This window comes from Chaetura pelagica, unplaced genomic scaffold (genome assembly GCF_000747805.2).
Source record: "Chaetura pelagica isolate M959 unplaced genomic scaffold, ChaPel_1.0 scaffold1221, whole genome shotgun sequence".
NCBI lineage: Eukaryota > Metazoa > Chordata > Aves > Apodiformes > Apodidae > Chaetura > Chaetura pelagica.
The window spans coordinates 11319-23486 of NW_009952147.1; the positions used below are offsets into that span (position 1 = coordinate 11319).

At 63.7% G+C, this 12168-nt stretch overlaps 1 protein-coding gene across 1 annotated transcript in view; it reads right to left on the reverse strand.

Moving 5' to 3' along the window:
* Positions 1 to 12168, reverse strand: part of BOP1 (block of proliferation 1) — a gene marked incomplete at both ends in the record, with an annotated part of 85283 nt that overhangs the window by 11215 nt on the left and 61900 nt on the right. Inside the window, 4 exons of the mRNA XM_010006304.1 lie at positions 967 to 1199; positions 1470 to 1571; positions 1657 to 1774; positions 2242 to 2396. Of these exons, the coding sequence (XP_010004606.1) occupies positions 967 to 1199; positions 1470 to 1571; positions 1657 to 1774; positions 2242 to 2396 (608 nt within the window). The remainder of the gene's footprint in view (positions 1 to 966; positions 1200 to 1469; positions 1572 to 1656; positions 1775 to 2241; positions 2397 to 12168) is intronic.

Below are 12168 nucleotides of genomic sequence, written 5' to 3' on the forward strand. Positions count from 1 at the left end.
ACTCCCCCCTTCCCCCCCCCGCCGCCCAGGCCTTCCCTTCCCTCCCCACCTTGCCAGGACTTCCCTGCCCTCACCACCCTGCCAGGACTTCCCTGCCCTCCCCACCCTGCCAGGACTTCCCTGCCCTCCCCACCCTGCCAGGACTTCCCTGCCCTCCTCACCCTGCCAGGACTTCCCTGCCCTCCTCACCCTGCCAGGACTTCCCTGCCCTCCTCACCCTGCCAGGACTTCCCTGCCCTCCTCACCCTGCCAGGACTTCCCTGCCCTCCTCACCCTGCCAGGACTTCCCTGCCCTCCTCACCCTGCCAGGACTTCCCTGCCCTCCTCACCCTGCCAGGACTTCCCTGCCCTCCTCACCCTGCCAGGACTTCCCTGCCCTCCCCACCTTTCCAGGACTTCCCTGCCCTCCCCACCTTGCCAGGACTTCCCTGCCCTCCCCACCTTTCCAGGACTTCCCTGCCCTCCCCTGCCAGGACTTCCCTTCCCTACCCTGCCAGGACTTCCCTGCCCTCCCCACCCTGCCAGGTTCTCCTGCCTGACTTTGCCCCTGGGCTGATGGTGCCTCTGGACACCAGGATGGTCCCCGTGCCAGGAGAACCCCCAGGAGCTCAGCTTGGAGGCTGCACCTTGTGGTCACTGCCCAGGGGTGGCCCCAAACTCCTGCTGTTCATGTGCAGGGGCTGAGGAACCTGTGCTTTCATTTCCATGGAATGGGTTGGGTTGCAGGGACCTTAAAGCCCACCCAGTGCCCCCCTGCATGGGCAGGGACACCTCCCAGCATCCCAGGTGCTGGTCCCAGCCCTGCAGGGGGGCTCAGCAGAGGGACAATTCCCCCCTGGCCCTGCTGGTCACACTGCTGGGGACACAGCCCAGGACACGAGGGTTTCTGGTCTCCAGCTCATGGTGGGTCCCAGCACTTCCTGAAGTCCCCCCCTGTGTTCCCAGCCCCTCCCTGTGTCTCAGGACCTCTCAGGACCCCCCCTCACCTCCTCCTCGCTGAGCAGGTACTCGGGGGGGGGGTTGTAGGACTCCTCATGCCCAGGCAGCTTCATCTTGGGGGCCGGGACGTGCATCTTGTGGCGGCCCAGGATGGAGTTGGGATCCTCGTGGGCCCACAGGTCGTAGTAGGTGGGCGTGTCATCCTTGGGCTTCCGAGGCTTGATCCAGCCCATCTTGATGGCATGGACCAGCTTGGAGACCTGTGGGGCCAGCAGAGGTCAACCCCAGGAGCTGAAGGGCTCCTCAGGCTTGGGGAAGAGGAGGTGTGGGACGTGAGGATGGAAAGGAAAAGCTGCCAAGCAGAGCTCCCTGAGGAGGACTTGGCACCTGGGCACGGTCTGCTGCAGTGGGAGCAATCGTGGGGGTGGGTGGCCCATGGCAGGGACAGGGGGGACTCCTGGGCAGGAGAACGACCCCAGACACCAGCAGAGCCTGGCTCTGTGCCCCCAAGGTGCCCTCAGCCCTCTCACCTTCTCCTTCTCGATGAGGGAAGGGATGAAGCTCCTCTTGTCGGCCGGACGATTGGTCACCGGGTGGATCATCACCTCGTGGCTGAAGAAGTCAACGGCTGGCTGGGGACACACAGAGCCAGGGGACAGTGGCAGATGAGCTGTCCCTGCCTGTCCTGGCCCAGCCCAGGGTGTGCCACGACCCTACCTCATACGGGTTGAAGTGAACATCCCCAAACTGCCCCTTCTGGAGCCGCTGCACCAGGGCCACCTGCTCGTCCGTCAGCTTGATGTCCGCGCCCGTCATCTTGTCCTGGACTGTCCTCCTGCAGGGAGCCCAGGGGGACAGGGTCAGGGGTGCAGCCTCCAACCCTGCTGCTGGCACAAGCCACACCTCCAGGAATCCTGGGGCTCCTGATGGCACAAGCCAGGAGTCACACCAGGAGACGTGGGTCCATATTCCGGGCTCTGGGTGGTTGGGGACACACACCCCCCCTGTGGGACCACGAGGCAGGGGACAGGGTTTGAACTGGCAGGGAGAGGTAGAGGTTGGACATGAGGGAGAAATTCTGGGCTGTGAGGGTGGGGAGAGCCTGGCATAGGTTGCCCAGGGAAGCTGTGGCTGCCCCATCCCTGGGGGTGTTGAAGGGCAGGTTGGATGGGGCTTGGAGCAGCCTGGGCTGCTGGGAGGTGTCCCTGCCCATGCAGGGGGGCACTGGGTGGGCTTTGAGGTCCCCCCAACCCATTCCGTAAGTCCATGACTCTGTGGCACTCCAGGCAGCCACGTGCTCACCAGTAGTCAGGGTTCTCCATCTTCTCCAGGAACATGTCCAGCTCGTCCTTGTTCCGGATGGGCTTGTAGATCTTCTTGCCGTCCAGGTCGTACCCGATGTGTGGGAAGTCCTGGTACCACTCCATGGGGATGTTCCCCACCGTGTTGCGAATGTCCTGGAGGGGAGCAGAGGGACATGGTGAGAGGGGAGGGCTGGGGAGGGTGTCCAAAAGGAGGGGGAACAGAAAAGCTGTGAGATGTCCTATGGAGCCAGGCTGGGAGAGTTGGGGTGTTCAGCCTGGAGAAGAGAAGGCTCCAGGGAGACCTGAGAGCAGCTTCCAGGGCCTGAAGGGGCTCCAGGAAAGCTGGGGAGGGGCTTGGGACAAGGGCAGGGAGGGATGGGAGCAGGGGGAAGGGTTTCCAGCTGGCAGAGGGAGCTGGAGATGGGATGGGAGGGAGAAAGTCTTCTGGGATGAAGAGAAGGTTTGGCCTCCAACCCCAGTGCCCGGCCTGACTGTGGGCAGCCTGGAGCTCTGCTTCCTCAGGGGACGTGCAGCCCCTCACAGCATCCCAGACTGGTTTGTGTTGGAGGGACCTCAAAGCCCACCCAGTGCCCCCCTGCATGGGCAGGGACACCTCCCAGCAGCCCAGGCTGCTCCAAGCCCCATCCAACCTGCCCTTCAACACCCCCAGGGATGGGGCAGCCACAGCTTCCCTTGTCATTCTACAACAGCAGAAGTTTCCTGGTGACTCCACAGCAGCAGAACAACTCCATTTTGATTGGGAAAGGCCTTTCAGACCATCAAGCCCAACCATGAAGGTCCCACCCCACGCTGGGGGAGAAGATGCCAAGGTGAAGGCCAGCAGCTCCTCTGCAGCAGGGAAGGTTTCACACCCCTTGTCCTTGCCTCACATTTGCTGCTCTGCTGCCTTCATCCCTCCCAGGGGCTCGGTGGCCACTGGGGCTGGCACAGGGTCACCAGTCCCAGGTAGGAGCAGGGGGAGGTTGGGAGCAGGAACTGGCTCCTCAGAGGGGCTCTGGGCTCCCACTAACTCCAGTTGCCTGGATCTGCTGCCCCAGTGCAGGGCTTGGAGAGGCCCCAGAGAGCTCATCTGGGCACTGGGGAAGGCTCCAGGACACCAGGAATGGCTCCAGGACACCAGGGATGGTTCCAGGATGCCAAGCAGGGCTCCAGGACACCAGGGATGGCTCCAGGACACCAGGGAAGGTTCCAGGATGCCAGGGATGGTTCCAGGATGCCAAGCAGGGCTCCAGGACACCAGGGATGGCTCCAGGACACCAGGGATGGCTCCAGGACACCAGGAATGGCTCCAGGACACCAGGGATGGTTCCAGGATGCCAAGCAGGGCTCCAGGACACCAGGGATGGCTCCAGGACACCAGGGATGGTTCCAGGATGCCAGGGATGGTTCCAAGATGCCAAGCAGGGCTCCAGGACACCAGGAATGGTTCCAGGATGCCAAGCAGGGCTCCAGAACTCCAGGGATAGCTCCAGGGATGGTTCCAGGACACCAGGGATGGTTCCAGGATGCCAAGCAGGGCTCCAGGACTCCAGGGATGGCTCCAGGATACCAGGAATGGTTCCAGGACACCAGGGATGGCTCCAGGAGGCCATGGAGAGCTCCAAGACCCTCAGGACCATCAGGACTGGGCAGGAGTGAAGGTTCTCCAGCCTCTCCCAGCTCCCCTGGCCTTGCAGAAGGCAGAGACCCCCTCCCCAGTTACAGCCACAGAGGGACAGAGGTGTGAAGGTGACCTGTGCCCCCTACACCCCACAGTCAGGGGTCACCCTCAAACCAACCCCCCCCCCCAGCACCATCTGGGCCCCATAAACACTTGGGAACAACACGGAGCCTCCCATGGAAAAGGTGCCTGGAGCCTGGGAAGGCAGAGCTGCCCCCAGGGCCAGCCCAGACCCTCCCACCACTGAGCAGGGCCAGGGCAGGACCATCACAGAGATGATGCACCAGACTCTACACCATTCCTTCATCCCATCCTTACTCACCAAACTTCCATTCCTGGATACTCTACAGAGCAGATTTCATAGGATCCCATCACACTGGTTTGGGACCAGTGGACCTGAAAGCCCACCCAGTCCCACCCCTGCACGGGCAAGACCCACATCAAGACCCGTCCCCATCCCAGGGAGCTGCTGCTGCCCTTGCCCAGATGCTGCAGGAGCTCAGCTGAGGCTCCAGGGATGATCCCCCCATCCCAGTCCCAGCACTGGGATCCACATCCCCTCATCCCAATCCCAGCACTGGGATCCACATCCTCCCCATCCCAGTCCCAGCACTGGGATCCACATCCCCTCATCCCAATCCCAGCACTGGGATCCACATCCTCCCCATCCCAGTCCCAGCACTGGGATCCACATCCCCTCATCCCAATCCCAGCACTGGGATCCACATCCTCCCCATCCCAGTCCCAGCACTGGGATCCACATCCCCTCATCCCAGTCCCAGCACTGGGATCCACATCCCCTCATCCCAGTCCCAGCACTGGGATCCACATCCCCTCATCCCAATCCCAGCACTGGGATCCATATCCCCTCATCCCAGTCCCAGCACTGGGATCCACATCCCCTCATCCCAATCCCAGCACTGGGATCCATATCCCCTCATCCCAGTCCCAGCACTGGGATCCACATCCCCTCATCCCAGTCCCAGCACTGGGATCCACATCCCCTCATCCCAGTCCCAGCACTGGGATCCACATCCCCTCATCCCAGTCCCAGCACTGGGATCCACATCCTCCCCATCCCAATCCCAGCAGGGGGGGGATTCCCTTCTCCCCCTTCCCCACAGCAGGAAGGAAGGACCAAATTCCTCCCGGATGGATTTTCCTGGGGATGTGGCAGCAGCCCAGGAGCCTCTCACCCCCCCACGCCCACCCCCCCGGGCCAGGGGGGGCGGGAGGCCCACGGGGAGGAGCTGCTGTCACTCAGCCTCACGTCTGGAAGTTGTTCTTGGATGGGCCCTGGGCATTCCTAGACACACATTCCTGGCAGCTGGAAAACCTCGTCGGAAAGATTCTTCTCTTGAAAATATCTGGTCCACGTGGAGGAGAAAGGGGAGGGGGCACAGGCAGCCCTCCCACCCCGGGGAACCCGAGGGGGCACAGGCAGCCCTCCCACCCTGGGGACCACGGAGCTGGGGGAGCTGGGGGATCCCCGGATCCCCTCCTGTGGCCCCCCAGGTGACCAGAGGGCTGGAGAGGGATCTGCACCCCCAGCAGGGACCTGCACCCCCAGACCCCCCATCAGCACCTCCCGCGGGAGAGGGATCCCCGAGGGGCACCCTCTGTGGGGGGAGGCTCTGGGGTCTGCAGGGGGTCCCCAGGCACCCCCTGAGAGCAGGTCCTGGCTGCACCTCCTCGGCCTCCCAGCCAGGCCAGGATTCCAGGGAATTAAGTCAGGGCCTCCCAGCCAGGCCAGGATTCCCGGGAACAAGGCTGGGGCAGGGATGGAGCCCAGTGGGGAATCTCAGGCTCCCTGGCCCTGGCCTCCCTGGGATGAGGCACCTGCACCCGGGCCCAGGGCTGGGAAGAGGATTCCCAAAGTGGGACATGATGGAAGTTCTCTGGGAAGCCAGGAGAGCCACAGAGCCAGGGGCTGGGATGCTGCAGTTCCCAGGGCTTCCCCAGCCTGGCCCACCCTGCACACGGGACCCCCCTCCATCCCGGGCCCGAAGATCCAGGCAGGGAGACAGAACAAAACGGGTCATTCTGCTTGGAAAAGACCTTTAAGATCATCAAGTCCCACCAGAAACCCAACTCTACCAACCAGAAACCCAACTCTACCAGCCACAAACCCAACTCTACCAGCCAGAAACCCAACTCTACCAACCAGAAACCCAACTCTACCAGCCACAAACCCAACTCTACCAGCCAGAAACCCAACTCTACCAACCAGAAACCCAACTCTACCAGCCACAAACCCAACTCTACCAGCCAGAAACCCAACTCTACCAACCAGAAACCCAACTCTACCAGCCACAAACCCAACTCTACCAGCCAGAAACCCAACTCTACCAACCAGAAACCCAACTCTACCAGCCACAAACCCAACTCTACCAGCCAGAAACCCAACTCTACCAACCAGAAACCCAACTCTACCAGCCACAAACCCAACTCTACCAGCCAGAAACCCAACTCTACCAACCAGAAACCCAACTCTACCAGCCACAAACCCAACTGTACCCGCTCCAGTTCCAAGGCAGGTCCCCCAGGCACCACGTCCCCCCAGGTCCGTGTGTCCCCCCGGGACGGGCAGCGCCGGAGGTTGTGCTGGGCTGGGAGGTGCTGGAGAAAAGCAGGATCATTAGAGGAGCTAAACGAAAGCAGATGCCTCCGGGAGCCTGGGTTTCCAGAGCACACATGGTGACTGCCCAGCCTGGGGAAGGAGGTGATGCTGGTTGGGGTTTCAGAAGCTGCTGGTAGCTCAGTGCAAAGGTGTGAAACGCCGGCTGGGAGGGACAACCCCCCCCTGGGGGAGCTGCTGCTGGGGGGGGGGTCTGCAAGGGGGGGAAACCTGAGACCTCCCAGCAAATGGAAGTTCCTGCTCCTGGACGGGTTAAACGGCGGCGGATCAAGGGATCCCCAGCCCAGGAACTCCCCAGGGGCTGGGCCCGGGGGTCTCGTTCCTCTGTGCCCACCCGGGGGTCTCATCTGCTGCCCCAGGGCTGGAGCTGCTGCTCCTGGGACTGTCACTTCTCCCAGAAAAGCAGCCCCTGGTGCTCCTGCCTGTTTTATGTCACCAGGCTGGGACAAAGCAGCAGGGAGCTGAGGAGACTCTTCCCCAGCCTGGGCACAACCTGCTCCGGTGCTCGGAAATCCACAGGAGCCCTGTGCCCATCCTGGGTGCAGGGCCATGGAATCACAGATTGTAAGCCTGGTTCGAGTTGGAGGGACCTCAGAGCCCACCCAGTGCCCCCCTGCATGGGCAGGGACACCTCCCAGCAGCCCAGGCTGCTCCAAGCCCCATCCAACCTGCCCTTCAACACCCCCAGGGATGGGGCAGCCACAGCTTCCCTGGGCAACCTGGGCCAGGGGCTCCCCACCCTCACAGCCCAGAATTTCTCCCTCCCATCTCAGCTCCAGCTCCCTCTGCCAGCTGGAAACCCTTCCCCCTGCTCCCATCCCTCCCTGCCCTTGTCCCAAGCCCCTCCCCAGCTTTCCTGGAGCCCCTTCAGGCCCTGGAAGCTGCTCTCAGGTCTCCCTGGAGCCTTCTCTTCTCCAGGCTCAACACCCCAACTCTCCCAGCCTGTCCCAGAGCTGCTCCAGCCCGGGGATCCTCTGGCCTCTCTCCAACAGCTCCGTGTCCTTTTGTGGTGGGATCCCAGTCCCAAATCTTAGGACCAGGGGGATGGCCTGGGATGCTGTGGGGATTCCCATGTCCCAGAGCTCCCCTCCTGCCTCTGCAGCTCCAGAGCTGCCCTTCCAGCCCCTCCTGGGGTGCCATGAAGCCCACCAGCCATGAGGTGCCAGCCCACCTGGGGTGCCTCCAAGCCCTGGTTTCCCTTGGTCCCAGTTCTGGACATGGAAAAGTGGGACAGCCCTGCTCGAGGAGCTGATGGGGACCCATGGGAACCCCAGCTCAACCCCCCCAGCCCCGAGGATGCTGCTCGAGCTGCCCGTGTGTGCGAGGAGGGAAGGGGAGCAGGTCTGGGGCAGGTGGCAAAGCCAACCCTGGCAGCAGGGGCTGGACAGGGTATGGGGACAGGGTATGGGCACAGGACATGGGGACAGGGCATGGGGACAGGGCACGGGGACAGGGCACAGGGATAGGGTATGGGGACAGGGCATGGGGACAGGGCACAGGGATAGGGCATGGGGACAGGGCACGGGGACAGGACATGGGGACAGGGCACGGGGACAGGGTATGGGGACAGGGCATGGGGACAGGGGAAGGGGACAGGGGAAGGGGACAGGGCATAGGGACAGGGGAAGGGGACAGGGGAAGGAGACAGGTTGTAGGGACAGGGTACAGGGCCAGGGTTTAGGGCCAGGCCTGGGGACAGGAGCAGCTGTGCTGCCCCACAGCCCTGGGGGGCTGGCAGACCCTGTGTCCCCCCCCTTGTCCCCTGTGCTGGGGCTGGGTGGAGGTGCTGGCTCCTCAAGGGTTAATTCCTCCCTCTGCCCCATTAGCAGCAGCAGGAGCGGGATGGATTGGGATGGATTGGGATGGACTGGGATGGATTGGGATGGACTGGGATGGATTCAGCTGCAGGAAGGGGAAGGAGCTCCCAGGGCTCTCTCTGCCAGGACTGATCCCGTTCAGGAGCCCAATTCCCCATTCCCAGCCCGCTCCCAGGAACCAGCTGCCTGGGAATCCCAAAGCAGGGGGCTGGGGGACCCTCCCTCCCACTCCGAGCATGTAGGGACCCCCGGGAGCCCCCCCAGAGCCCCCCCACAGCCCCACGCAGGGGGTGGGGAGGACGTTGCCAGACCCCTCCCAGACCCTTCCCAGACCCCTCACAGACCCTGCCGAGACCTGGTTGTGGGGAGGACGGGGTTGGGGAGCAGTGGGAGACACTGGGAGAGCTCCCAGGGGAGCTGGAGTGCCCAGCAGATCCAGCCGGGGCATTTCCAACCCCATTCCCAGCACAGGTGAGGGGGTCGGAGCTGCCCCGGGGGGACCTCGCGGTGTTTCCTGCCGTGGTTGTGGGGAGGACGGGGTTGGGGAGCAGTGGGAGACACTGGGAGAGCTCCCAGGGGAGCTGGAGTGCCCAGCAGATCCAGCCGGGGCATTTCCAACCCCATTCCCAGCACAGGTGAGGGGGTCGGAGCTGCCCCGGGGGGACCTCGCGGTGTTTCCTGCCGTGGTTGTGGGGAGGACGGGGTTGGGGAGCAGTGGGAGACACTGGGAGAGCTCCCAGGGGAGCTGGAGTGCCCAGCAGATCCAGCCGGGGCATTTCCAACCCCATTCCCAGCACAGGTGAGGGGGTCGGAGCTGCCCCGGGGGGACCTCGCGGTGTTTCCTGCCGTGGTTGTGGGGAGGACGGGGTTGGGGAGCAGTGGGAGACACTGGGAGAGCTCCCAGGGGAGCTGGAGTGCCCAGCAGATCCAGCCGGGGCATTTCCAACCCCATTCCCAGCACAGGTGAGGGGGTCGGAGCTGCCCCGGGGGGACCTCGCGGTGTTTCCTGCCGTGGTTGTGGGGAGGACGGGGTTGGGGAGCAGTGGGAGACACTGGGAGAGCTCCCAGGGGAGCTGGAGTGCCCAGCAGATCCAGCCGGGGCATTTCCAACCCCATTCCCAGCACAGGTGAGGGGGTCGGAGCTGCCCCGGGGGGACCTCGCGGTGTTTCCTGCCGTGGTTGTGGGGAGGACGGGGTTGGGGAGCAGTGGGAGACACTGGGAGAGCTCCCAGGGGAGCTGGAGTGCCCAGCAGATCCAGCCGGGGCATTTCCAACCCCATTCCCAGCACAGGTGAGGGGGTCGGAGCTGCCCCGGGGGGACCTCGCGGTGTTTCCTGCCGTGGTTGTGGGGAGGACGGGGTTGGGGAGCAGTGGGAGACACTGGGAGAGCTCCCAGGGGAGCTGGAGTGCCCAGCAGATCCAGCCGGGGCATTTCCAACCCCATTCCCAGCACAGGTGAGGGGGTCGGAGCTGCCCCGGGGGGACCTCGCGGTGTTTCCTGCCGTGGTTGTGGGGAGGACGGGGTTGGGGAGCAGTGGGAGACACTGGGAGAGCTCCCAGGGGAGCTGGAGTGCCCAGCAGATCCAGCCGGGGCATTTCCAACCCCATTCCCAGCACAGGTGAGGGGGTCGGAGCTGCCCCGGGGGGACCTCGCGGTGTTTCCTGCCGTGGTTGTGGGGAGGACGGGGTTGGGGAGCAGTGGGAGACACTGGGAGAGCTCCCAGGGGAGCTGGAGTGCCCAGCAGATCCAGCCGGGGCATTTCCAACCCCATTCCCAGCACAGGTGAGGGGGTCGGAGCTGCCCCGGGGGGACCTCACGGTGTTTCCTGCCGTGGTTGTGGGGAGGACGGGGTTGGGGAGCAGTGGGAGACACTGGGAGAGCTCCCAGGGGAGCTGGAGTGCCCAGCAGATCCAGCCGGGGCATTTCCAACCCCATTCCCAGCACAGGTGAGGGGGTCGGAGCTGCCCCGGGGGGACCTCGCGGTGTTTCCTGCCGTGGTTGTGGGGAGGACGGGGTTGGGGAGCAGTGGGAGACACTGGGAGAGCTCCCAGGGGAGCTGGAGTGCCCAGCAGATCCTCCCGGGGCGAGTCCAAACCCCAGGGGTGGGGAAAACGTGGTGCCCCCCTCCTGGCATGTCCCGGATTTCATGGAATCTCAGACTGGTCTGGGTTGGAAGGGACCTTAAAGCTCATCCAGTCTCAACCCTCTGCCAGGGACAGGGACACTTCCCCCTGGTTGCTGCCCAAAGCCCCTGGAAGTGCCTCTGGGTCTCGCTGAAAGGGACGGGAGAAGGGGAAACCCTCCACGGGTCAGGAATGGGTTCTAGGAGCTGGAAATTGGAAACACAGGGAGAGTCTGGAAAAGAGTCTGCATGTCCCGTCAGGCAGCAAACAGGGATGTGGGAGCAGGGCTGGATGCAGCCGGGGCTCCCAGCCCCCTGATGCTGGTGGCCCAGTGGGTTCCATGAACCCAGCCATGGACCTGGTATCCCAGGAGCTGTGCTGGGACAGGGACAGGGGGGAAGCTGAGGCCAACAGCCCGTAGGTTCCCCTCAGGCATCCTGGAGGATGGCAGGGACCAGAAGCTCTGCCCCAGGAGCACTCGGGCAGCTGGCCCAGGGAAAGGGTCTCCACCAGCAAGTGGGAGCCATAAGGTCCCAGTTCACCTGGTGTTCCCAACTCCTGGCTCTCTATCCTGTGTCTTTAAGAGGAGAGTGGCTCTGGCAGAGGTTGTCCCTGTGCCCACCTGGCACCAGCTCCAGCCAACACCTGCCCCGTGGGCCACGGCTCTGCTGGAATGGGCACCAGTGCCCATGGAGGGTGAGGGGGGGTAGGACAGCCCAGAAACCAGGCTGGGAAAAGCAGAGATTCATGGAACAGTTTGGGTTGGAAGGGACCTTCAAGATCATCTAGTTCTCCCCCCTGCCATGGGCAGGGACACCTCCCAGCAGCCCAGGCTGCTCCAAGCCCCATCCAACCTGCCCTTCAACACCCCCAGGGATGGGGCAGCCACAGCTTCCCTGGGTCTCCCCACCCTCCCAAATCCAGCTGGAGCAGCAGCTCCGCGGAGCCCCGGGGGGCCCGGGAGAGACACGGAGCTGCTGCCACCCTGGCACAGCCCTGCCCGTGCCAACAGACCCTCTCCAGCAGAGCAGGGCAAACAAAAACCCCTGGAGGTGCCTTTCTCGGGGCATTCCCGGTGCCTGGAGCACACACAGCCCGGGAAGGGGACACGGGGTGGGTTCCAGAGCCTCAAACTCTGCTCAGAACGTTGTGCCCAGGGTGGGTTTCCCAAACCTGCTGCTCTCCTGCCTGGTGAGGGTGGTCTCTGGCAAGACAGAGGGAGAGTGGGAAAGGGGAAGCAGGGACGGGCTGTGGGGATGGCACCAGAGCCCTGCACCCACCTCCCACCCTTTGAACCCCTTGAAGCCCCCCCAGAAACACCCTGGAGAGGGAGAGAAGCTTTTGTTACGGATTCAAGGCTCATTAAGCAGGAATCGGCGGCGGTAAAACCAACAGCTTGAGGATTCCAGAGCAGGAAAACCCCAAACCCCGTTAATCCCCTCGGCGCGTCCTTTCCAGCTCAGCAGAGAAGGAGACGGAGCTGGGAACAACCTCAGGAATCTTTGCATCTGCTGGGATCTGCTCCCGGGATGGATGCACGGGGCTCCTGGCACTGGGAACCGGGGCCCGGGTGCTTCTCGTGGCCGTGGCTGGACGAGCACCCGAGTCCAGCCCTTCCCAGGGGACAGGGGGGAGGAGCACGGGCCGCAAAGTGTCCTTGTGCTC